General features: G+C 53.1%; 1 protein-coding gene and 1 pseudogene across 1 annotated transcript in view; one reads left to right on the top strand and one right to left on the bottom strand.

Moving 5' to 3' along the window:
• The window catches only part of CACNA2D4 (calcium voltage-gated channel auxiliary subunit alpha2delta 4), a 197,890-nt gene extending 180,352 nt beyond the window's left edge, over window positions 1-17,538 (top strand). The window contains 5 exon segments of the mRNA XM_068141829.1: window positions 2,857-2,927; window positions 4,466-4,541; window positions 7,788-7,840; window positions 9,390-9,445; window positions 17,417-17,538. Coding sequence (XP_067997930.1) covers window positions 2,857-2,927; window positions 4,466-4,541; window positions 7,788-7,840; window positions 9,390-9,445; window positions 17,417-17,538 — 378 coding nt within the window.
• Window positions 11,529-16,915, bottom strand: LOC137443297 (uncharacterized; annotated as a pseudogene).
• Window positions 17,539-25,506: the final 7,968 nt, after the last annotated feature.

The raw sequence follows: 25,506 nt of genomic DNA, 5'->3' as shown, positions 1-25,506 counted from the left end.
AGTCTCACTGCCTGGCCTTCTGCAGGGGCTGCAGGGTGGTATTCACTGGAAGCAGCTGGCCTCCCCACATCCCTACTCAGATTGAAAGAGTGAGGGAGGTGAAAGAAAGTGAGCGCTTGCTCAGACACATCAGAGTCTGTCTGAAATGATTACAGCCCAAATGGGGTGCTGGTGTTATACATCCACTTAGATACAGTGAAATGCCTTCTGAAGCCTGCTGGGGAGGGGCTCAGGGCGATGCAACACTACTGTGAGATGCTCACCATAGGATCTTAGGTAAATCTGCCTGAGGGTTTGGGTTTGGTTTGATTTTCTTGTAGTGGAAATGCCCCACTCAAATCAATCAAGTCATCTGTCACCTGCTCAGACATGCTAGGGTGCAGCCTGTGCCACAGCTTACACAGTGTGGGAGCTAAAGGGATGGATTGGTTTGTGCTGTGTTGTGTTGTCTGGGTTATTGCCTGCTCAGGGCTTGTACAGAAGTGAGCTGTAAAAATGCTATTTGCTGCCTAACCAACGCTGTGTGGTGCACTGTGTGGGGCCTGCTGAGTGTGGTGGGTTGAACATCCCCCCCTCCCCAACAGTAGCTTTGCCAGACCAGCCCAGCTGGAAGCAAAGGAAGCTGTATTTACAAGCAACACTGCAATCTGCAGTGGAATGCAATGAGCATGCACAGAAGCTCCAGCAGTTACAACATTTACAGGGATTTACAACTGATAAACAGCACAAGGACCTCCCCTGGGCAAGGACCAGGGGAAGCTACTAGCTTCTGCCTCTTGCCTCCCCCTTACTCCCCTGCACAAAAGGGACAAGAGAGAGGAGCAGAGGGCTGTTAGACTTAGCCAAAATAATGCAGCCAAGGTGAATCAGAAGCCAGCAGAAGCACAGAGTTAGTATCTCCCAGCCTCAGGAAGCAAGGAGAGAGAGGAATTGTCTTGGGAACTAAATCTTATGGCAGATGTCTCTCCAATGGCATTGGTTAGAATGCTCTTCCTTTTCCTTTTCACACCCAACACTGATTTATTTACATTTTTACTACTTTCTGTTCAAGATCTGTGAAAAGCTTTTAAAGGCATAGCTTAAAACACCCACAGTGGGTCAGCTCACCCAGGGCAGCAGGGGAGCAGCTCTCCAAAGGCACTGCAGCTGTGGGCCGGCAGAGCGGCTCAAGGAGAAGACACTCAGGAGTTCAGATGCAGAGAGAATGTGGCTTAACAAAGCTTCACAAGACAGCCCAGGGTCCCAGTGAGTCAACCTGCCTAGATGTCTGCAGCTTGACTTTGCCTGTCTCTGTCAGGAGCTGCGGGGACTTGTGTGGGCTAAATCATTCTCAAGCGCAGGGAGAGCGGTGCCGGATGCCCAGCTGGCAGTGGGGGAAGTCCTCCCTCGAGCTTTCCAGCCAGCCAAAGGACACAGCTCAGTGCTGCCTTCTTGTAAAGCAGGCCCCCAGGCAGGCAGTATCTCGTGGAGCTGTGCAGCATTTGGCCATTTTATTGGTGCTGTGGGTAATGCTGCACCACAGGGAGGTGTTCCTGAATGCTGTCTCTGTGGGGGCCACATCCTGCCACCACCTGTAGTTCTGTAAGTTCATGGGATCTGCTCCCCTGGCTTACTTAAAACAGGTGCAAGCCAACAGCCAGGCAGACTCTCTTCCCAGCAGAGTCAACTCCTGTGGCTCCAGCTCACTTGTGGCAGGTGATCAGCCCGTTGATCCCATCCTTCTCAGCATTTACTTATGTTACTGGCACATGTCACTTTATCTAGCTCCCACTTGGAAGCAGGTACCACCACTGAGCTGTCTTTCAGCAGTGTACCCACTAGACACCTATGAAGAGGCTGCTCCAGATGTGCTAGGGAGACACAAAACTACCTCTGGTTCAGCATTGTCACTGGCATGCCCTAGATGGCTGCACAGATGGGCAGGGCCCAACAGGATGGCATTCAACCAGTCCAAGTGCCAGGGGCTGCACTTCGGCCACAGCAACCCCATGCAGAGCTACAGGCTGGGGTCAGAGTGGCTGAGAGCTGCCAGGCAGAAAGGGACTTGGGGGTACTGGGGGACAGCAGCTGAACATGAGCCAGCAGTGTGCCCAGGTGGCCAAGAAGGCCAAGGGCATCCTGGCCTGTATCAGGAACAGTGTGGCCAGCAGGAGCAGGGAATTCATTGTGCCTTGTGCTCAGCACTGGTTAGGCCACTCCTTGAGTCTTGTGTCCAGTTCTGGGCTTCTCAATTCAAGAAAGATGTTGAGCTGCTCCAATGTGTCCAGAGAAGGGCACCAAGGCTGGGGAGGGGTCTGAAGCACAGCCCTGTGAGGAGAGGCTGAGGGAGCTGGGGTTGCTTAGCCTGGAGAAGAGGAGGCTCAGGGGAGACCTTCTTGCTCTCTCCAACTCCCTGAAGGGAGGTTGTAGCCAGGTGGGGGTATCACAGTATCACAGTATAACTTAGGTTGGAAAGGACCTCGGGGATCATTGAGTCCAACCTATCAACACAGACCCCATGACTAGACCATGGCACCAAGTGGCACCAGGATTGGGGTCTTCTCTCAGGCAAGCAGCACCAGAACAAGAGGACACAGTCTCAAGCTGTGCCAGGGGAAGTTTAGGCTGGAGGTGAGGAGAAAGTTCTTCCCAGGAAGAGTAATTGACCACTGGAATGTGCTGCCCAGGGAGGTGGTGGAGTCCCCATCCCTGGAGGTGTTCAAGAGGGGATTGGATGTGGCACTTGGAGGCAGGGTTTAGTTGTCAGGAGGTGTTAGGTATTAGGCCATAGGTCGGACTTGATGATCTCTGAGGTGTTTTCCAACCTGGTTGATTCTATGATTCTTTGTTCCCCCCACACCTTTTTTGTTCTTGCAGACTGGAAAGTTTTTTGGTGCAGTGGATGGCTCAGTGATGACCCAGCTGCTAAACATGGGCATGTTCAGGAGGTAAGTTGGAGACTTGATGGGGTGCTTGGTGCCATGGTTTAGTTCTTTAGGTTGGTTGGACTGGTTGATGGGTTGGACACGATGATCTTGAAGGTCTCGTCCAACCTGGTCTATTCTATTCTATTCTATTCTATTCTATTCTATTCTATTCTATTCTATTCTATTCTATTCTATTCTATTCTATTCTATTCTCTCCAGGCTGCACTTCCCTTTCTTCAGGTGGTATGTGGTGCAGAGCATATTGGTCCCCATGAGCAGCACTTGAGCAGTAGAAAGGCCAAATGTGATGCATGAGACTCTCTGCTTTTGATGCAAGAGTTGCTTCAGCTACCTGCCTCTTCTGCTGCCTTGCTCTGCCATCCTCACCACACACCATTTCCCCTCATCTCCTGCTCTCCCACCCACTGCAAAGCACCTAATTCCTGATCCCCTGCCCTCTACTCTGCCCTGCTGAGACCTCACCTGGAATATTGCATCCAGCTCTGGGCTCCCCAGTTCAGGAGGGACAGGAGCTGCTGGAGAGAGTCCAAGGGAGGGCTACAAGGATGCTGAAGGGACTGCAGCACTTCCTGGGGAGGAGAGGCTGAGAGCCCTGGGGCTGTTCAGTCTGGAGAGGACAAGACTGAGAGGGAATCTGATCAATGCCTATCAATAGCTGAGGGCTGAGGGTCAGGAAGGAAGGGACAGGGACAGGCTCTGCTCACTTGTGCCCTGGGATAGCACAAGGGGCAATGGATGGAAACTGCAGCACAGGAGGTTCCACCTCAACATGAGGAAGAACTTCTTGACTGTGAGGGTCCCAGAGCCCTGGAGCAGGCTGCCCAGAGAGGTTGTGGAGTCTCCTTCTCTGGAGCCTTTCCATCCCTGTCTGGATGTGTTCCTGTGTGACCTGTGCTGGATTCTCTGGTCCTGCTCTGGCAGGGGGGTTGGACTGGAAGATCTCTTTGTGTCCCTTCCAGTCCCTAACATCCTGTGATGCTGTGATCCTGTGACCTCTGTGTGGCCAGAAAGCAGCAGCTCCTCTTGTCTTTTCCAGGGCAAGACGCTAGGGAAAACACTTCTTGGCATTTTGGCTATAAACTGCTTCAGCTCTTCCTCTTACCCCTTGAATGGCCTTTCCATGAGCGGCTGTCTGATTGCCCCCCACTCCCCACATGGCATTGCATCTGGCTGAGCGCATTCTCTGTCTCCTAGGTTCCCTCTGTTTGCCTAACTCCACTCCTCAGCCCGTGTCAAAAGCGAGTTAGGAGTTCCAGTGGCTTGAAAACAGGACCTAGTGGGACCTGAGCTGGTTACAATTATAATTCTCCTGCTTCACCTCCTGAACCTAGGGAAGTATTTCCTCCCATGCTGACCCCGTTGCATTAACCCAGAGCCTGCATTTCCCACTTTGCAAAACAGCATTGACCAGAGAACCAAGGCCACCACTTTCATCCTTCTGTAGGGGACATTTTAAGGAAAGGCTGATGTGTGTGTGTGCCCCTTAGGCATCTGCTCTGCTTGCCCCTGACTGCTTGCTTGTTTTGTTTTGGTTGCAGGGTGACCATGTATGATTACCAGGCGATGTGCAAAGTCCCCTACCACCACCACAGCGGCGCCCAGCCCCTGCTCAGTGTACGTATCGGAGCCATGCAGCCCCCCTGGGCTGGGCTGCATGGAGCCCTGTGTCCAGTTCTGGGGCCCTCAGTTTAAGAAGGACATTGAGACACTTGAAGGTGTCCAGAGAAGGGCAACAAGGCTGGGGAGGGGTCTGGAGCACAGCCCTGTGAGGAGAGGCTGAGGGAGCTGAGGTTGTTTAGCCTGGAGAAGAGGAGGCTCAGGGGAGACCTTCCTGCTGTCAACAACTCCCAGCAGGGAGGTTGTAGCCAGGTGGGGGTTGGTCTCTTCTCCCAGGCAAGCAGCACCAGAACAAGAGGACACAGTTTCAAGCTGTGCCAGAGGAAGTTTAGGCTGGAGGTGAGGAGAAAGTTCTTCCCAGACAGAGAGATTTGCCATTGGGATGTGCTGCCCAGGGAGGTGGTGGAGTCACCATCCCTGGAGGTGCTCCAAAAAGGATTGGATGTGGCACTTGGAACCATGGTTTAGTTAGTCATGATGTGTTGGGGGATAGGTTGGACTTGATGATTTCTGAGGTCTTTTCCAACCTTACTGATTCTGTGTGACATCTCCAACACCCTGCTGTAGCACATACCTCACAAGAGTTTAGCAGATGTCTTCTGTCGGTGATGGGAACATCCAAACCCAAACATAAATTCAGTAACCAGAAGAGAGCTGCTGGCAGAGGTTGCCCAGGGAGGTGGTGGAAGCCTCATGCCTGGAGGTGTTTGCAGCCAGGCTGGAGGTGGCTGTGAGCAACCTGCTGTAGTGTGAGGTGTCCCTGCCCATGGCAGGGGGGTTGGAACTGGCTGATCCTTGAGGTCCCTTCCAGCCGTCACAATTCCATGATTCCATGTAAGGTAGATTTCTGTGGCAGTGACAGACACTGGCTGTGGTTTCCACTCTGGGTCTCCATTGGTGCATAAGATCCCACTGGAAATTAGAAGGAGCAAGGAGAGGACAGGGTCTAGGCTATGCCAGGCTTCTGCTAAAAACCAAGGAAGCAGCTAGAAGCTGAAATGAACAGAAATGATTTTAAAGGTCATGGGTTTACTCAGTTGCACTGTCAGGGAACAGAGCATCTGGGAGAAAGCTCTCAGCCTCTCAGGGAAGTGTGAGTGGGCTTGGAGCAACTGAGAGCGAGCTTAATGCTGCTGAGAAATGCTAACAAACTGTCAGATGGGAGAGTTTTGCCAGCACCCAAATGCAACCTCTCTCCAGGCTGATACAAGCTGGTTATCTAATCACACTCTGCCTTCCTAACGTGTCCAGAGAAGGGCAACAAGGCTGGGGAGAGGCCTTGAGCACAGCCCTGTGAGGAGAGGCTGAGGGACCTGGGGCTGCTTAGCCTGGAGAAGAGGAGGCTCAGGGGAGACCTTCTTGCTCTCTCCAACTCCCTGAAGGGAGGTTGTAGCCAGGAAGGGGTTGGTCTCTTCTCCCAGGCAACCAGCACCAGAACAAGAGGACACAGTCTCAAGCTGTGCCAGGGGAGGTTTAGACTCGAGGTGAGGAGAAAGTTCTTCACCGAGAGAGTCATTGGAATGTGCTGCCCAGGGAGGTGGTTGAGTCATCGACCCTGGAGGTGCTCAAGAGGGGATTGGATGTGGCACTTGGTGCCATGGTCTAGTCATGGGGTCTGTGTTGATAGGTTGGACTCGATGATCCTCGAGGTCCTTTCCAACCTAAGTGATACTGTGATACTGTGATACTGTGAGAGCTAAAGGAATTAGTCAACACTCAGGCCACTTCAGACCAGCTGAAGCAACCCTGAAGAGGGATGTGTTTATTGCTGGCATGACCAGAGGGTTCATACTTTTTTAGGGTGTCAGGGAGTGATAGGACTGGGGAGGCTGGAGCAAAACTAGAAGTGGGTAAGATTCAGACTGGATGTCAGGAAGAAGTTTTTCCCCATGAGGGTGGTGAGAGCCTGGCACAGGTTGCCCAGGGAGGTGGTGGAAGCCTCACCCCTGGAGGTGTTTGCAGCCTGGCTGGATGTGGCTGTGAGCACCCTGCTGTAGTGTGAGGTGTCCCTGCAGGGGACATGGCAGGGGGGTTGGATCTGGATGATCCTTGAGGTCCCTTCCAACCCTGACAAAGCATTAAAAAGAGCCAACCCCAAACCAAACACAAAACCCCACAGTGGTGTGCTGGAAGGACTTCTTTCACAGCATATCATTGTCTTCCCCTCACCACCCCCCCAGGAAAAGAATTTTCAACAAAATATTGCCTTTTCCCAACATGTCCCTTTGGTATACTTCAGAGGGATAGGTAAACAACTGTGATCATGGTGCAAATATTTGCTTGATCATAGCCTCCAATTCTGGCTGCTGAGGGAAATGGCACAAAATCTGGGCTGCCAAAAATGAGGTGAACTGGGAAGAAAATGAAAAGCTAAGCACTCAGCCTCCCTCTCTCCTTTTCTCCTCCTAGCAGAACCTTTGAATAGGAAGCAATCCAGACAAGTCAGGGTTTCAGGTACCTGCACAAAACCCCACTCCAATTCCCAACCACCTATATACATTCCACTGTTATTTGCTGGCTTATTCCAGCTGAAGGTAAGTCAGCTGGCAGTAATGGAACATTATCTTGTGTCCTGTGGCTGCTGGATCTGGCTTGGGTCTGAGGTGTGATGATGAGAGGGAGAGCTAAAAATCAGCCACGGGGTACCAGGCAGCAAAGCAGCCCTGTGCAGGATCCTCTGCAGCTGGATTGTCCCTGGGACCGTGCAGGGGTCCCAATTTGCAGCTGCAAAGCAGGGAGCTGAGAGAAGTCATGCCATCCTGAGGGAAAGCTGGATGAAAGCACACAGTTAAGCATAATCAATCAATGGCAGATAATGCTAAATCCTGGACAATGCTGTCACTTGTCCCAGAAACACCCCTTGCTGCCAGAACATGAAAGCATCCTGGGCGGGTGGTGTCCCATTTAGCCGTGTGCCTCTCCTGCTCTGAGCTCTCAAGGTCATCCATACTGGAGAGAAATCATCAAGCAATTACATCTTCAAAGTCCTTCATGCATTTCTGATAAACTCCTTCACCCTGACAGGGAGGGGGTGAGAGGATATTATTAGTGGCAAGGCAGCCCTGCTGGCTTCTGATGTATTTGGAATGCTTTGCAGCGGTGCCCGGGCCCTGCGTTCCCAGCTGGTCTGCAACTGCTCCGGGCGGCGCAGGGAACCCCTCTGAAGTGCAGGGTCCTGCATGGCATGATAGACTCTCTGACCAGGTGCTTATGGTGTTTCTCCTTTCTTCTTTCGTTCTCCAGCCGATTTATGCCTTTCTAGCAGCAGTGAAATGGCTGATCAGTGATTTTCTCATGTGAGTACCACAGGATGGGGGTGCTGGGGAGGCTCAGGCCGATGGGGGCGAGGGCTGAGGAAGCCGCAGGTGGAGCACTCCCTCTGTAGGGCATCGCTCTCAGCCTCCTCCTGACATTCAGCTCAGCACCTTGCTCCTGGGACACAGAAAACTATTACTATTCCCATTTTGAGAGGCAGAGGCCCAGAGTGGGTCTGGGATTTACCTGAAGTCACTCAGTACAAAGAGGCAGTCAGAAGTAGGACTTGAGTCTCCCGGGGCCCCGTGCAGATCCTGGATGCCGAGTCCTCTTGCTGTCTCCTCTGTGAAGGGAGCAAATGCACACCTCCCTGGGTGAGGGCTGAAGGAGGGAAGTGTGGTAGTTTTAGGCTGTACCTTTAAAATTTTCCACAGATCTTGAACAGAAAGTGGTGGGATGTAACTAAATCACCACTGGGTGGGAAAAGGGAAAGGATGATAAGTTCTCACCAATCCCATTGGAAAGCTGCCTGCCACATTCTATTCTATTCTGTAAGAATTAGTTTGGCAAAGAATCTCTCTCTCTTTTGGCTTCTTTGCTCTGGGAGACACTAACTTGGTGCTTCTGCTGGCTTCTGCTTTGCTCTGGGAGACACTAACTTGGTGCTTCTGCTGGCTTCTGCTGACCTTGGCAGCATTGTTTTGGCTAAGTTCTGTCAACCCTCTGCTCTTTCACTTGCTCCTTTGTGTCCAGGGGGTTAGGAGGGAGGCAGGCAGTGGGAAGCTATTAGCAGCTCCCCTGCTCTTTGGCCAGGAGGGTTCTTGTGCTCTTTGTAAACACCTGTAAATATTGCAAAGCCTGTGTATGCTGTACATGTTCCTTGCCTTTCCTTGTAGGTTGTAGTTTTGCCTGTCAATACAGCCTTCATTTGCTTCCAGCTGGGCTGGGCTGGCAAATGTAATGTTGGGGGGAATTTTCAACCCAGCACAGGAAGGCAGGGGGCTCAGGTGTGAGTGATAGCCAAGGGAGCAGAGAGCTTGACTCAAGCTCTGGATTCAGGTTCACCTCAAACGGATGGGGGGAAATCGGAGTTCAGGCTCAAATTAGGATGAAAAGGTCACTGCTCAGCTTTCTGGGTGTGCAAAAGGGATGGTGTGGAAAAGATCCATCTCTGAGGACCTGAGCATATTGGTGCAGAACAATTCAATGTGACATGCAGCTGTTCCCAAGGAGCCAGAGTACAGCCATCCATGTCTGCTTCTCAGGTGGGTCTTAAGGTGACTGAATGCCCTCAGCCTCGGGGGCTGCTCTGCTCATTCCTCCCTTCACTGGCCAGGCCCCTGCACAGAAAAAGCCCCTTCAGCTATTCCATAGTATAGATCCCATGATACAGAGCTGCACTTTATCATGTGGGGAAGGGAAAAAAAAACACCACCAAACCAACAATTAAAAATAAATATCTCTTGGAGTTCCACTGCCAGCAAGTTCATAGTAAACATTTCAGAACTGCTAGTCAGGGGGCAGCAGGGCCAGCTCCCCAGCACCTGCAGGCTGCTTAAAAAGCATCCTCTGTTCTTGCTCTTTTGACAGCTTCCTTTTGGAGTTTAACATGAGTAGCTTCTGGCACTCAGACAACTTGGCAGATGGTGAGTACACAAGAGTCCAGCAGCCCCAGAGTACGTAAGTGTTACAGCCACTGCATGGGGAAGCCTGGCCTCATGTCAGGATCCATCCTCTGCCTCACCACCTCTCCCTCCACAGGCACTGGAACAGTGGTGGGATGCTTCCAGATGGGGACCACTCCATCTCCCCTCATTTCCACCCCCACTTAAGGCTGCCATCAGAGTGATGTGTGTGCAGCTCAGAGCATGCTGCTTGCTTTCCTCAGGGCAATTGCCAGGGCAGGAGGAGGCTGTTCTTTCTGAGAAGCCCTGTCCTACATGCAGTGGGATGAAAGAAACCACCAGCTGCAAAGCCTTTTGGTTGGGAAGACTCCATTCCAGCCTTTGCTGAGGGTGACCTACAGACCAGGACAGAGCTGGGCTGGAGCAAGAGGCTCTTTGGAGCCTAGCAGGGCTCCCAGCAAGCTAGCCAGAAACCTGTGAGATTCAGTAACATTGAGGGTCTTCATTTGACCACTAAACCCTCACTGGAAGACAGAACATATGGTATTGTACAACAGCTGTGTGCAGTGGGGGGGGATGGCTGGATTTAAACCCACTGACCTGCCCTGCAGGTGCAGTGCTGCCTGCTGAGCTCACCCTGGCAGCCCCTGCGGTCTCATCCCTGCTCCTGCAGGCAGCAGGGTGCATTGATGGCCCTGGGGTGACCAAAAGGAAAGGGTGAGGGGTGCCCTGCAGAGCCAGGCAGGTACCATTATGGCATCCTCACCAGGTGTTGATGCTTTTAGTGGAGACAGTGGTACTGTGCCAGCCCTGCTAACCACATCCCTGTGCTGAGGTCTGCTGGTGTCATGGGCAAACAGCCAACCTTCAGAAAGCAGAATTGCCTTCTAGTCAGAGAACCAGCCCAGTGGCTTGGGAAGGTTTAGGTCTCACTCACCTCCTCCAAAAAAGGATCTCCAGAGGTTGCAGCTATGCTCTTACATGACCCTGGCTGCTGCTTAACATGCTGGTGAGGAAGTGCAGTCCTTGTGGCAGTGCAGGAGGGACTCTCTCTCTGCAGAACAAGCAGCCAGGGAGCTGCTGTGGGTGCTAAATGGCTTCAGTTTGAGGAGATGTGAGGGAAAAGGGAGGGGGTTCTCACTGCTGCCCTGTTCATCACCATTTCCTTTTGTGCTTTCCCCATCTCTCTCCTGTGTCACCTCCATGGCTGCTGTGTGCAAATTCATCCCTTCACTGTGCTGCCATCATGTGAAACTGTCCCATGGCTCCATCTCCACTGTGCATCTGTGTGTGTCATGCAACTTTTCCAGCCAAGGCTGTCTTCCATCACTGTAAGTAGCACCACTTAAGAGCAAGGAGAGGAGAATTTAGCTAGAAATCCCAAACTAGGACAGACTTTTTTCCACCTTTTGGAGAACAGAGAACTTGAAGAAAGATGTGATGGGGACAAGGCAGTGTCTGGTTCTGTTTGCCTGCCCTGCAAAGGAGCAGGCATTGCTCACTCAGCTGGCTGAGATGGTGCCAGAAGCTCTGCCACTGAGAAGTCAGTCAAGGAAGGGACACAGTAGCCTCCTCAGTGGCTACACCACCCTGGTACCATGGCACCATGGCATGTCTTTCACTTTGGTTCCTGGCTGCCCTGTTCTTTCCAGTTGCTATGCCAAAACCAAAGATCCATCCATGCCTTCTTGCAGGGAAAATGATGCAGTTCTCATAGACTAGAAGTGAGTAGATTCAGATTGGATGTGAGGAAGAAGTTGTTCCCCATGAGGGTGGTGAGAGACTGGCACAGGTTGCCCAGGGAGGTGGTGGAAGCCTCATCCCTGGAGGTGTTTGCAGCCAGGCTGGATGTGGCTGTGAGCAACCTGCTGTAGTGTGAGGTGTCCCTGCCCATGGCAGGGGGGTTGGAACTGGCTGATCCTTGAGGTCCCTTCCAACCCTGACAGCTCTGTGATTCTGTGTGTGCATAAAACATCAGTTAGTAAGGGGAAACTTAAGTCTTCTTTTCCACACCCCCTTGTTTAGCTCCTCCTGATGAATACCAGCCTGGCTCCAGGGTAATGCAGAGCTCCTTTTGAGCAGTTCAGCTGATTAAGTGTGAGCTCTAGCTCATAAATCTCTCCCAGACAGAATCCAGACTAGGGCTGTGTTTGTATCTCTGTGCTTCCACATCTAGCTTGTATCTGCCAGGGTGCTCCCTGCCCAGCCAGACGCATGTGCGAGACGGAGATAGGGAAACAGTCGGGGAAGAGGAGGGGAGAGGGAGAGTGCCTAAGGATGAGAAAACCTGACTGTCCATATTGGTGGGGGGAGGGGAGCAGGGTGGAGGAATACTACTGGGGCTGGAAGAAATGTTGTTAAGAAGGGACTGTTGATTTTGTGCTGGAGACGTTAGCATTTTCTTGAGCGCCGGCCAAGGCTGGTGTAGGAAAAAACAACAACAGTTTGCAGAGAAGGAGACATTTTGTGAGAGGGGAATTCAGCACACTTCTACTCAGGCATGCAAGCAGAGGAATTAAGGGTCAGGGATCTAATGTTTGCCCTCACCTGGTTGCACTCCTCTGGGTCTACAGTGCTGAGCCTGTTTGTGCTTCCTAAGTTCTCTTGCTTTCCCGGAAGGGGAGAGCTGCTGGTGGTGCATGGACAGGATGCATTCAGATTGCACTCACCCTGCAAATCTGCTTCTCAGAGGGGGTGAGAAGGTGAGTTTGCTTCCCCAGACTTTGCACTGCTTTCAGCAGTCTCATTCCTCTTTGTGTTTGTAAGGGCTTCAGGACAGGTTGGAAAGCTTTTCATGAAGCCAAGGCGTGCAGCCTAGGAAGGACTGTGCCTAGAGTGCTGTAGCTCACAAGGTTCTTCTTTGACAGCAGATTGGATGTTGGAAGAAGTTGTTCTCCAGGAGGGTGGTGAGAGCCTGGCACAGGTTGCCCAGGGAGGTGGTGGAAGCCTCATCCCTGGAGTGTTTTAAGGCCAGGCTGGATGTGGCTGTGAGCAACCTGCTGTAGTGTGAGGTGTCCCTGCCCATGGCAGAGGGGTTGGAACTGGCTGAGCCTCGAGGTCCCTTCCATCCCTGACAATTCTGTGATTCTATGTTAATGTACACAGAGGGTGTTTTCCAAGAGAATTGATGAGATGATGTGATCTGCATGTGTAACTGTGTGGCAGGTTTTGTCTCGTGCCCCAGAGTGAAGCCCCTGACCTGGGAGGTCTGTAAGAAAAGATTGGATGCGGCACTTGGGGTCATGGTTCAGCTGATGTTGTGGTGTCGGGTCATAGGCTGGACTTGATGGTCTCAGAGGTCTTTTCCAGCCCCAATAGTTCTGTGGTTCTGTGTGATTTATGCTGGTGGGAAAGTTCAGAGTCTGGGCTGTGGAGTTCACAGCAAGCCACAGCAGCTGCCTGGGCTGCTCAGAAGGATTTGTTGCCAAACGCCTGACAAAATCTCGCTTGAAGTGCAGATGGTAGCAATGACAGCCTGGAATTAACTCACTCTTGGCTGTAAAGTTTGCAATTTGTTATCAGCCTCTCTCTGGCTGTTTACTAATCCCTGACCAGCAGCCTCTCAGAGCGCTGATAGCACTTTGATGCCCAGCGATTGCGTGCGGAGGCTCAGCCTAAGCGCTCTGCTGCTGATGTATTTGCTGTGGGCCTCTCTGAACTTCCCAATACTGCTTCAGCTGTGTTGCTTCCAAGCAAATTAAGTGGCAGGAGGCTTAAGCATAATCTCTGTCACAGGTCTTGTCTCTGTGCAGAAGTTAGGAGATTTTTTTCAAGCAGCTTCTTTTCATTTAGCCTGGGCCAAGAATCTAATTGCAAATGGGGACTTGTGCCCTGGGACAGGACTGAGAAGTGGCTCTTGGTGCAGGTGGTGAAGTTAGCCTAGGGCAAGATGAACTGCTCACCCAAACACAAATGCAGCTGCTGTGAGTGGCTTAGCCCACGCTGCCAGGGGCAAAAGTGCCACCTGAAGGGACTAAACACAGTGAACTTCCCACTGCTTGCTTCCAGATGCAGTGAGTGCCTGCTCCTGTGAGTGCCACCATGGCATAGCTCAACCCAGGGTCACTTATTTACAGGTCTTTCAGGACCTGTGTCCAGGGCTTGGGTACAGCTCTTGCTCAGCTCTTGTTGGAGCAGCTCTGCTACAAGGACAGGCTGAGGGAGCTGGGGGTGTTCAGCCTGGAGAAGAGAAAGCTCCAGAGAGACCTAATAGCAGTCTTGCAGTACCTGAAGGGGGCTACAAGAAGGATGGAGAGAGACTGTTTGCAAAGGCCTGCAGGGACAGGACCAGGGGCAATGGCTTCAAACTAGAGCAGAGCAGATCGAGATTGGATATTAGGAACAAGTTCTGCACCATGAGGGTAGTGGAACACTGGAACAGGTTGCCCGGGGAGGTGGTTGGGGCTCCATCCCTGGAGATATTCAAGGTGAGGCTGGACAGGGCTCTGGGCAACCTGATCTAGTTGAGGATGTCCCTGCTGAGTGCAGAGGGGTTGGGCTGGATGAGCTTTGGAGGTCCCTTCCAACCCAGCCCATTCTGTGACTCTGTGATTCTATGTGTGCAGGTCAGGACAGCAAGCAGTGCTGGCCAGGATTCCCCTGGCTGTGGATCATGCAGGCTCTTCAGTTGACTCTCTTTGAGGCCAAGTTCTCCAAGCCTACCAAGTCCAGCATGACAGACCTCACTGAACACTGGCTGAGGCTAAGAAGCCTCAAATCTCCTTCCAGCCCATTCTTTTCCAAGACAATGGTCTCATTTAACTCCTTCCTGCAGCTGGTCCTTCACACCACTGGCTCTTGTATTGCTTTAAGTCCACCTGTTTTGATGATAGCATAGCAGGCAGCTGAAGCTAGTGAAGGATATCTTTCTTTAGCAGGGAGAGGAGAAAAATGGGAACCTGGCTGAAGTCTCTACAATGTCAAGACTCTTTGCCACTAAATTATTGCAAGCAGTCGTGCCCCAGCTTTATCAGGGCACCTCAGTGGTCATCACAGCTGTTCTTCTGAGCAAGAACCAGTCCAGTCCTTCGCCAACAGCTGTGCTGCAGTGGCATCCTGGCTCACTCAATGCTGTGAATCCAGGGTTCACACAATGGGATGGCTCATGGCTGAGGGACCAAGGTGTGGCCTTGCCATAAGCATGACTCTAAGGTCTGGCCCAGCCTGAACAGCCATTTCAGAGTTTGGAGCTATTTCCCCAGCCACTAGTACAGCAAATCATGGCAAAGGAGAGGGCTCTTGCTCTGGTTTTCACCCTCCTTTAGTCCTCCACTGGCCAGAACACAGCTTCCAGCCCTGGAGCTGATCTGAGCTGGAGAGCCTTTGCAGCTTCTCCCTGTGCAGGGATTCTCTGTGTGTTTCAGCCTTTTCAATGCACCTGGGACAAGGTCTTCTGCTGCTCATCCCAAGCATCCCCAGTACTCTTTGTCCTTGTGACAGGTGCTAGTCAGAGGTCTCCCTTAGCAAAAAGGGAAGAGGCTTTTCCCTGCTTCTGCAGTGTGGGTTTGCACAGAGGGACAGCAAATGGTGAGATAGCTCATCTAGGGCTGCTGCTGGACCCTGCAATGGTTAATTTAATTGATTCAGGCTGAACACAGAGCAAGGCATCATGCTGAAACCAAGACCTGTGTGCTTCTGGATCAGTGTAACCATGACACAGAAAGGTGGGTCCCACAGTCTGGGCAGATTGCACTTGGAGACTGCCTTGCAAGTGACCTTTTTGAGAGCTGAGAAGAAAAGCACAAGGCACATCCACTGGGGACTGTGTGGTGCAGAGAGGTGTTTGAGTACTCAGCATGTGGGGGTGCTGGGGGAGGAGAAGCTCAAGAGGAGCCAGCAGGGAGCACTTGCAGCCCAGAGAGCCAAGCAGAGCCTGGGCTGCAGCAAGAGAAGCAGAGCCAGCAGGGCCAGGGAGGGGATTCTCCCCCTCTGCTCCACTCTGCTGAGACCACAGCTGGAGCTCTGGGGCCAGTTCTGGAGCCTCTGTGCCAGGAAGGATCTGGAGATGCTGGAAGGTGTCCAGAGAAGAGACATGAGGATGAGCAGAGGGCTGGAGCTGCTCTGCTATGGAGACAGATTGAGATAGTTGGGGTTGTGCAGGCTGGAGAAGAGAAGGCTCTGAGGAGACCTTCTTGTGGCCTTGCAGTATCTGAAGGGGGCCTACAAGAAAGCTGGGGAGGGACTTTTGAGGGTGTCAGGGAGTGATAGGACTGGGGGGAATGGAGCAAAACTAGAAATGGGTAGATTCAGATTGGATGTTAGGAAGAAGTTCTTCCCCATGAGGGTGGTGAGAGCCTGGCACAGGCTGCCCAGGGAGGGGGTGGAAGCCTCCTGCCTGGAGGTGTTTGCAGCCAGGCTGGATGTGGCTGTGAGCAACCTGCTGTAGTGTGAGGTGTCCCTGCCCATGGCAGGGGGGTTGGAACTGGATGATCCTTGGGGTCCCTTCCACCCCTGACAATTCTATGATTCTATACAGACCTGGGGGAGGCAGCAGAGGGCAGTCTGGGCTGCGGGTCCTGGTTCTTACTGAGTGTCTTTTGTGGCTGGATTGACCCGGTGCAGAGGAGAGTCAGAGAATGTCGTCCGGCTGTTCCCTCTCACTAAAGCTTATTGTTTAGAGAGCTCTGCGGGCTGCTGCTTGCCTGTGTGCTCCTGCAGCGCCCGGGGAGAGGACAGCCCAGCTCTCGGCCAGGGTTTTGTTGTGATGCAAATTACCCGTCAGAATCTCGGATGCCCTCTCGGGGCCGCCTCACTACACGGTTGCTGATTAAACCCCACGGTGCTGCATTCTCCTATCGATCTTCAGCGCTGCTGCTGCTCCAAGGGACGGGCTGCTTGTCCTCTACAGCAGAAGGACTCTTCCCTGCTCCCCCCTGCTGCAGCCCTGCTGTGTGAATGGAGGGCTGCAGGGTGAGATTTCTGTGCTCGGAACTAAAGCTGCTGGAGCAAACCTTACCCTAGTGGTTGGATGAGCTGCAATCATCTCTGCCTGAGCAGCAGGGCTCCGCATTTCCATCGGGAACATTCCCCTGCGCCCTACAGAGCCAAGGGCTGACCTGGCTACCTCCAGCTGCAGGAGGTAATGGCCAGAGGGCCCAAGGAGGTAGTTTCAGGCAAGACAGAATTTGCTGAGCTCCTGGAAAGGATTCCTTTGCTTCTCTAGGGAAGCTCAGCGAGGTGCATCAGCTCCTCCTCATCCCCAAATTACTTTGGGAGTCCCACAGAATGTGACTGATGAGTGAGTGGTGGAGCAGCTGCTCTCTGCCTCTGCAGTGGATGGCTCCCTCCAGAAGCCAGCACTGTGCTTAGCTGGGTCTCTGCTGGTCCTCAAGAGGTGTATTCTGCTTCCCTGTGGTCTCAGGCCACATCTCTTTGCTGGCAGGGTTTTCTTTTTAATGTGACCTGTATTCCACCACTCAAATTGCCTGCTGTGGGCTCACACTGAAACGTCAGAGGGCTCAGGAAGGAGCCCTCAGTTGATGGAGACCCCATCATGGACCTGCAGGGGCAGATCCACTGCTGGCCAGCCCAGCTGCAGCTTTGAATGTTAAAAAGAGGGCATGGACCAGGGCTGGATTAGGCAGGAGGGACTTCATTAAGGCTGCTGGTTCAGTGGATGTCACCCCCCCCTTTGAACGTGGGAGTACCAGTGCCCAAATGTCCACGGGGGTCACTGGCGTGCTGTGGTCCCCAGAGCTTCAGCAGGGCAGGGCCCAGGCTTGCATGGGCAAGGCAAGTGGGAATATTGGGCACACTGATGGCATAGCCTGGTTTTCCCACACCACCTAGTGGGAGCAGGGCTCACTGCCTGGATACTGCCTGCAGCATCTCCTTCCCTTCTGCCTGCTCTCGGCCGCAGGCGTGGGGAGGGGACAGGGTAGGGCTGCTTCTCCTACCTACATCACCAGCCTTAAATGCTTCCACCTGGAGTGCAGAGTGCTCCTGTATGACCCTCTGGCCTTCACGTCTCCCCTTGTCTCCTCCCCACCGCAGCTCACAAGCACAAGAAGCACGACACCCTGCAGCCCTGCGACACCGAGTACCCTGTGTTCATCTACGAGCCGGCCATCAAGGAGACCAACGGCCTGATCGACTGTGGAGACTGCCAGAAGTAAGCACTGCAGCTTCCCCTCCCCCTGGGGGCTGCCCAGGCTGTGCCAGCAACACCAGCCTTTGGCAGTGCCCACCAGTGACCACAAAAGGCCATAGGCTTGGGTGTCAGACAGTGAGGTGTTGGAACACTCTCAGAAACCACAAAGCAGTAAGTCAATAACTCCCAGGTCCTTCTCCTTGGGGCTGCTCTCCATCAGATCACCTCCAGTACAGGCTGGGAGGGGATCTGCTGGAGAGCAGCCCTGTGGGCTGGGACCTGGGAGTGCTGGTGGACAGCAAGCTCTGCATGGGGCAGCAATGTGCCATGGGGGCCAAGAAGGCCAATGGGTTCCTGGGCTGCATCAAGAGGAGTGTGTCCAGCAGATCCAGGGAGGTTCTTCTCCCCCTCCACTCTGCCCTGCTGAGACCTCACCTGGAATATTGCATCCAGTTCTGGGCTCCCCAGTTCCAGAGGGACAGGGAGCTGCTGGAGAGAGTCCAAGGGAGGGCTACAAGGATGCTGAAGGGACTGCAGCACTGCCTGGGGAGGAGAGGCTGAGAGCCCTGGGGCTGTTCAGTCTGGAGAGGAGAAGACTGAGAGGGATCTGATCAATGTCTATCAATAGCTGAGGGCTGGGGGTCAGGAAGGAAGGGACAGGGACAGCCTCTGCTCACTTGTGCCCTGGGATAGGACAAGGGGCAAGGGATGGAAACTCCAGCACAGGAGGTTCCAGCTCAACGTCAGGAAGAACTTCTTCACTGTGAGGGTCCCAGAGCCCTGGAGCAGGCTGCCCAGAGAGGTTGTGGAGTCTCCTTCTCTGGAGCCTTTCCAGCCCTGTCTGGATGTGTTCCTGTGTGACCTGTGCTGGATTCTCTGCTCCTGCTCTGGCAGGGGGGTTGGACTGGAAGCTCTCCAGAGGTCCTTTCCCACCCCTAACCTCCTGTGATCAGAGCTGGCTGCCGCTGTGCCTCTGGCGTGGCCAGCACTGCCCCTGCAGCTCTGGCCACAGAGCAGAGCTGAGCAGCCATGCTGGGCAAGGAGGAGGTGACGTGAGAAAGCTACTGCTGCTTGGGACACTCAACTGCCTTTACTTCTTAACTTTTTTAACTTTTTTACTTTTTTTACTTTTTTACTTTTTAATTTTTTTTACTTTTTCACTTTTTTTACTTTTTAACTATTTTTACTTTTTAACTTTTTTTACCTTTTTACTTTTTTTACTTTTTTATTTTTAACTATTTTTACTTTTTAACTTTTTTTACTTTTTTTACTTTTTTTACTTTTTTACTGTTTTTACTTTTTAACTTTTTTACTTTTTTAATTTTTTTACTTTTTTGCTTTTTTACTTTTTTAACTTTTTTACTTTTTAACTATTTTTACTTTTTAACTTTTTTTACCTTTTTACTTTTTTTACTTTTTTATTTTTAACTATTTTTACTTTTTAACTTTTTTTACTTTTTTACTTTTTAACTTTTTTTACTTTTTTACTTTTTTACTTTTTTTACTTTTTAACTTTTTTACTTTTTAAATTTTTTTACTTTTTTGCTTTTTTAACTTTTTTACTTTTTAACTATTTTTACTTTTTAACTTTTTTACTTTTTAACTTTTTTACTTTTTAACTTTTTTAACTTTTTAACTTTTTAACTTTTTTTGCTTTTTTACTTTTTTTTACTTTTTAACTTTTTTTACTTTTTAACTTTTTAACTTTTTTTACTTTTTAACTTTTTAACTTTTTTTACTTTTTTACTTTTTAACTTTTTTTACTTTTTAATTTTTTACCTTTTTTTAACTTTTCAATTGTTTTACTTTTTTATTTTTTTACTTTTTAATTTTTTTACTTTTTAACCTTTTTACTTTTAAACTTTTTTACTTTTTACCTTTTTTACTTTTAAACTTTTTTTACTTTTCAACTTTTTTTACTTTTTAACTTTTCTTTCTTTTTTTACTTTAAAACTTTATCACTTTCTTCACTTTTTTTACTCCTTTTTTAACCTTTTCTTTTTTTTTTTAACTTAACTTTTTTTTTTTTTCCTTTAACCTTTTTGTTGCTCTACTCTGGCAGCAGCAGCAGCAGGCAGTGTGTCCTGCTGGCTCCTCCATGGCCACAGGAGCAGCTGCAGCCTCTGGACCCTGGGTGCCTCTCTCTTTGTGCAGTGTTGCAGGGAGACAGGAGTCCCAGCAGGGGCTCTGTGGAGCATTAGGCAGTGTCCCACTCAGGCACCCAGGCTTTCCTGAGCACATTTGACGAGATCAAGGTGGTTCCCAGTGCAGTGAGGATAGGGGCAAAGACTTGCTTGCAGATGAACATATGGAGCACAGAATCATAGAATCACAGAATTGTCAGGGATGGAAGGGACCTCAAGGATCAGCCAGTCCCAACCCCCCTGCCATGGGCAGGGACACCTCACACTACAGCAGGTTGCTCACAGCCACATCCAGCCTGGCTGCAAACACCTCCAGGCAGGAGGCTTCCACCACCTCCCTGGGCAACCTGTGCCAGGCTCTCACCACCCTCATGGGGAAGAACTTCTTCCTCACATCCAATCTGAATCCACCCATTTCTAGTTTTGCTCCATCCCCCCCAGTCCTATCACTCCCTGACACCCTCAAGAGTCCCTCCCCAGCTTTCTTGTAGCACCCTGCAGATACTGGAAGGCCACAATTCTTGGAGCCTTCTCTTCTCCAGACTGAACAACTCCAATTCCCTCAGTCTATCCCCATAGCAGAGCAGCTCCAGCCCTCTGCTCATCCTTGTGGCCCTTCTCTGGACCCCTGCCAGCACCTCCAGATCCTTCCTGTCAGAGAGGCTCCAGAACTGGACACAGTGCTCCAAGTGTGGTCTCATCAGAGTGGAGTAGAGGGAGACAATCCCCTCCCTGGCCCTGCTGGCCACACTTCTCTTGCTGCAGCCCAGGCTCTGGTTGGTTTCTTCTGTTTCTTACTGCAGTAAGATGGCACTGAGCAGAGCTCTGCTCCTTGCAGGACCCCACGGTGCACACATCCATAGTCACACATGGAATGGGCACTGGCACACCTGATGGAGCCAGGCCTTCTCAGGTGTCATCTGCTGTGACATGCTGCCTCACCTGGGGAGGGCCTGTGATGGGTTTTGGTCATTGTTTGGTGGGTTTGGTAGGTGGGTTGGGTTTGTGGTTCAGTTATGGCTTTTGTGTCTAGCATGGTGGTGCACATCTGAGCCAGCTGGTGGCTTGCTGAGGCCAAAAGGATGTGCTTCTGCCACCTCCCTGCTGTGTAGAGATGCTCACTGTGTCTCTCCCCTGCTTTCTGCTGCTGTCCCCTTTCTGCTGAGCCCTGGCTTGTTTGGCTGTCTTTGCTGTGGGCCAGGTGGGGCTGCTGACCTGGCTCTGCAGAGGGAGGGAAGGGCTTTCCCCCACCTGCTGTTTTCTTGCAGGATGTTTGTGGCACAGCAGATCACCAGCAGCAACCTGCTGCTCCTCGTCACAGATGCTACCTGCGACTGCAGCATCTTCCCACCTGTCTTGCTGGATGTGAAAGAGGTCAAATATATCCTTCCACAGGCAACAGGGACATGTGCTTCCACAGACCCTTTCCCACCATGGCTGCTAGGGTAGAAAACATTCTCCAGAGGTAACTTCCATGGAGCTTGAGTGCCTGACCTCACTTGTGGGGCAGGTGGGGAGAGAGACGTGGAGCAGGCAGGGCTGTAGTGCAGGGGAAGGCAGGTTGTGGGTTTGCCTTTCAGCCCTCCCCAAGAAGCAGCCAGCCTCCACTGGCCAGGCTGATGTGCTGTACAGAGGTGAGGGTGGGACAGGCCAGACCAAAGGGTCACTGCTGGAGTAGGTGCAGCTCTCTAACAGTGTTCTCTGGTGCTTCTGTAGCTCATACCTGCTGTGTCCTCACCCCCCCCTCTCCTAAGGCTGGTGACATTGTTCAGCTGCCTGTCAACCCTTCCTGCCTTTAACTCCTGCGCCAGGGGAGGTTTAGACTCGAGGTGAGGAGGAAGTTCTTGTCATTGGAGGAGGAAGTCATTGGTCATTGGAATGTGCTGCCCAGGGAGGTGGTGGGGTCACCATCCCTGGAGGTGTTCAAGAGGGGATTGGATGTGGCACTTGGTGCCATGGTCTAGGCATGGGGTCTGTGTTGATAGGTTGGACTCGATGATCCTCGAGGTCCTTTCCAACCTAAGTGATACTGTGATACTGTGACTTGCCCTTGCCTTGTGCCCCAGGCTGTGCAGTGACACCCACATCACTTGCCTCAGGGCCCGGGGGGGCTGTGTGGTGTTTCACAGAATCACAGAACATTAGAGGCTGGAAGGGACCTCCAGAGATCACCCAGTCCAACCCCACTGCCAAAGCAGCATCACCCAGGGTACCCTGCACAGGAATGCATCCAGGTGGGGTTGGAAAGTCTCCAGAGAAGGAGACTCCACAACCTCTCTGGGCAGCCTGCTGCCCTGTTCTCTGCCCGCTGCCGCCTGTCCTTAACGTCCTGGCACATAACGCCTCGGTGAAGTGCGAGCGGATGCGGTCCCAGAAGCTGCGGCGGCGGCCGGACTCCTGCCACGCCTTCCACCCGGAGGTACCGCGGGGCACTGCGGGGAGCGGGCACACGGCCGGGGCTCCCCCGGGCACGACAGTGCTCTTCCACCGCTGCCTGTGTGCGGCACACGCCTCGTCCTGCCGGCTGCGCCCCGGCACAGCCCCCCAGGGGCTCCCCAGCAGCAGGACAGCCGCGGCAGTGCCCCCTGGGAAGGGCTCCAGCTCCTGCAGGACAGGGCTGCTGGATTGCCCTGGGGAGTTTGCCTGCTGGAGGAGCCTCAGTTCCTGTAAGCAGCCCTCGGTGCAGCTCTGCCGAGGGTGAGCTGGCAGGAGCTGGGTCCAAGCGTGGGAGGCAGCCCCTGCCCTGCAGGGCCAAAAGCTCAGGGGCAGGGGGGCTGGAAGGAGCCGCAGGAGGGATGTACAGGCAGAAGCCGATCCCGCTGCAGCCTCCAAGGCTGAGGGAGGGGTTTCAGGGTACGGGGCAGAGCCTGGCAAAAGCCAAGGAGGCAAGTGGCCTCCTGACGTGCGGGTGCCCACTACAGCCTATGGGCCTCAAACCAGTCCCTTCCTGTGCCCCCGGTGATCCTTCCTTCTGGCTACCGGCATCTCCCTCCTCCCGAGGCAAGGGGCAGGCTCCCTCCCCTTTGCCACCCTGGAGGTAAGCAAGAGGATGATTTCTCTCCCAGGAAAACGCCCAGGACTGCGGTGGTGCCACTGAGGTCTCTGTCTCGCCGACGCTGCTCCTCCTGCCGCTGGCCCTGCTCCTACCCTGACGCTGCCTGCAAGGACTGCAGCTGCCTGCAAGGACTGCTGCTGCCTGCAAGGACTGCAGCTGCCTGTAACGACTGCTGCTGCCTGCAAGGACTGCAGCTGCCTGTAACGACTGCTGCTGCCTGCAAGGACTGCTGCTGCCTGCAAGGACTGCTGCTGCCTGCAAGGACTGCAGCTGTCTGCAACGACTGCTGCTGCCTGCAAGGACTGCTGCTGCCTGCAAGGACTGCAGCTGCCTGCAAGGACTGCAGCTGCCTGTAACGACTGCTGCTGCCTGCAAGGACTGCAGCTGCCTGCAAGGACTGCAGCTGCCTGCAAGGACTGCAGCTGCCTGCAACACGGCCTGGGCAGCAGACACCCAGCAGGGAGCAGCTGCCGGGGGGGCACAGCGGCAGTAGGGGAGGGGATGGGCACACACACCATGGCAGGAGGGGAGGAGGTGGGCACACAGGACATGGTAGCCTTCAGCCAGGGTGGTGCCAACAGCAGAAGCTGTTCCCTCCTTGAAAGGTTGCAGCAAAAGGCCTGGGCAAGGGCTGGCAGTGTCAGGTCCCAGCAAATCTCCTCCTGAGCTGCTGCTCCCAGCCACCAGCTCTCAGCTGATGACTTCCCACACGAGGTCATGGGCATGGCTGGTATTTCACCATCACTCTGCCTGCCATGGAGCCACGTTGGGGTAGCTGGCCCAAGAGGCAGAGAGTTTCATGGGGCAAATCTTGCTTTAGGAGTACAGGACAGGGGATGCTGCCTGCTAGTCCCTCAGTGGAAGCTGACCTCAGTCTGGAGCAGCCCGGGCACAACCCTGCCAGAGCAGAGCCCTCAGTGGATTCCAGTATGGAAGAAACATCTCCTGGTCTTGGGGGTGGTCCTTGACTGGGACCCCAGGGGCAGGACACAACACCTGACATGAACTGCTCTCATGTAACACAAAACTGGCACAGCTTGAGTAGTTAGCTGCAGATATGACACCTCTGCCAGTGAGACCCTCCTGGCACTGCTGGCACAGCAGCCAGACTCCTGCCTAGGTGTGCAGGAACCCCTCTGGGTTATGTGTGACCCACTGGAAGAGGAGGTGCCTGCTGCTGCCTGCTCCTGCTCCCTGCTAGGTTCATTGCAGAAGCAGGTGAGAAGTGGGCACCTTTTCCCTCAGGGCACTGCCCTGCTCGTGGAAGCTGCCCTTGGTTGTTCTAGAGCAAGGAGCCCCCTGCTCTGAGCCTGGCATTCCCAGCTGGTAGGCACAGGCTGTTTCTCACAGGGCTTTACGGTGGAGAGCACTTCTCTCTCTCTCTCTCTCTCTCTCTCTGTTTTTTGTATGAACTGCTCCATCCCCTCCCATTCAAAGCAAATATATGACATATTTTAAATAGATACTTCAGTCTCAGCAGGTCATCTTTGGTGCTCATCATAGCCCTAACTACACCCCAGAAACCTCCCTCCCTGGGGATAGGATGTGGGTAGAGGGACTGCAAGCACAGCTGGACTGGCCTGGCCATCAGGGATGTGCCAGGAACTCGTGGGAATGCCAGCTGGAACACCAGCTCCTGGGCACTGCATCGCTATTTTTACCCAAGCTACAGGAAAGAGGCCCTCTGGCCATGCAGCACCCAGCCAGCTCCAGCCCAGAGCTCTCTGCACCAGCAGGGTATGTGCCAGGGCTAGAGGTGCCACAGCCAACAGCTATTGGCAGAGGCAAGGAGCTCATCTTGAGCTCTGCACCATCCCTCTCTGTAGCCACCCCAGCATCTGTGGGCACACCATGGTGGCACCACGGGAGGTGGCTAGGCTCCTGGGCCAGGTAGGCCATGCTGGGAGTCCCCTGCATCCCCCTGGGACCCTTGAAAGCTGCCTGGGTTGTCTCACTGAGCTGGTACCCACTGCAGGGCTCCTCACTCACTGCCTGACAGCAGCACTGCCCACACTGGCACCCTGCACACATGCTGGCTGTGGCAAGCCTCAGCAAGTCCCACAGCCACCTCTTCCTGCAGCCACCACCACCAGAGCTCACAGGATGGTAGGGGTTGGAAGGGACCTCCAAAAGGTCATCCAGTCCAACAGCTCTGCAGCTGCTCCCCTCCTACCCATGCTGCAGGGTTTCAGCTGGGGCTTAGGGCTGTGATGGCAGCTAACAGTCAAGAGATGCTCTGATGGATCTCCAGAGGACAGAGGCCCCCTGCAAGCAGGCAAGGGCAAGGCATGACCCCATGGCCCCCAGTCACCCGAGACAGGGCCACTCTGGGGGTGCCCCACTCCTGCAGCACAGCTCTCCAGCCTCTGGCTGCATGGCCATGGCAGGAGGTATCTCATTGTGCTCCTTCACTGGGCTGCACCCTTTGCTCCCACTCTGCCACTGCCCTCGCACCCAGAGCTTGACAGGGATGCCCTAAGCATCCCTCCTCAGCCAGGTCCTGTATGGAAGGATGAAGGGGACCCCAAGGTTTCAGGGAAGCTCCAGCAGCACCATTTGGGCAGTGATAGTCACCCCTCTGTGGGACTCTTCACTGTCCAGGGAGAGAGTGCAATTTATAAACCCACTCCCAGGCTTGCTGTGGGGAGTAAGGAAATGGGGGAGCTCCCCTGGGCATCCCCCCTCCAGCTGTACTGGAAACCCCAGTGAGTGTGCTTGGCCACTCTGGCTGCTCCCCTGGGAAGGCAGCACACACACACTGCAGCACCCAGTTCTCCTCCTCCTTCTTACCCAG

Source organism: Melanerpes formicivorus, unplaced genomic scaffold (assembly GCF_026170545.1).
Source record: "Melanerpes formicivorus ecotype bairdi unplaced genomic scaffold, bMelFor1.0.p_v2 SCAF_8, whole genome shotgun sequence".
Classification (NCBI taxonomy): Eukaryota; Metazoa; Chordata; class Aves; order Piciformes; family Picidae; genus Melanerpes; species Melanerpes formicivorus.
This window is presented reverse-complemented; position numbering and strand designations above follow the sequence as displayed.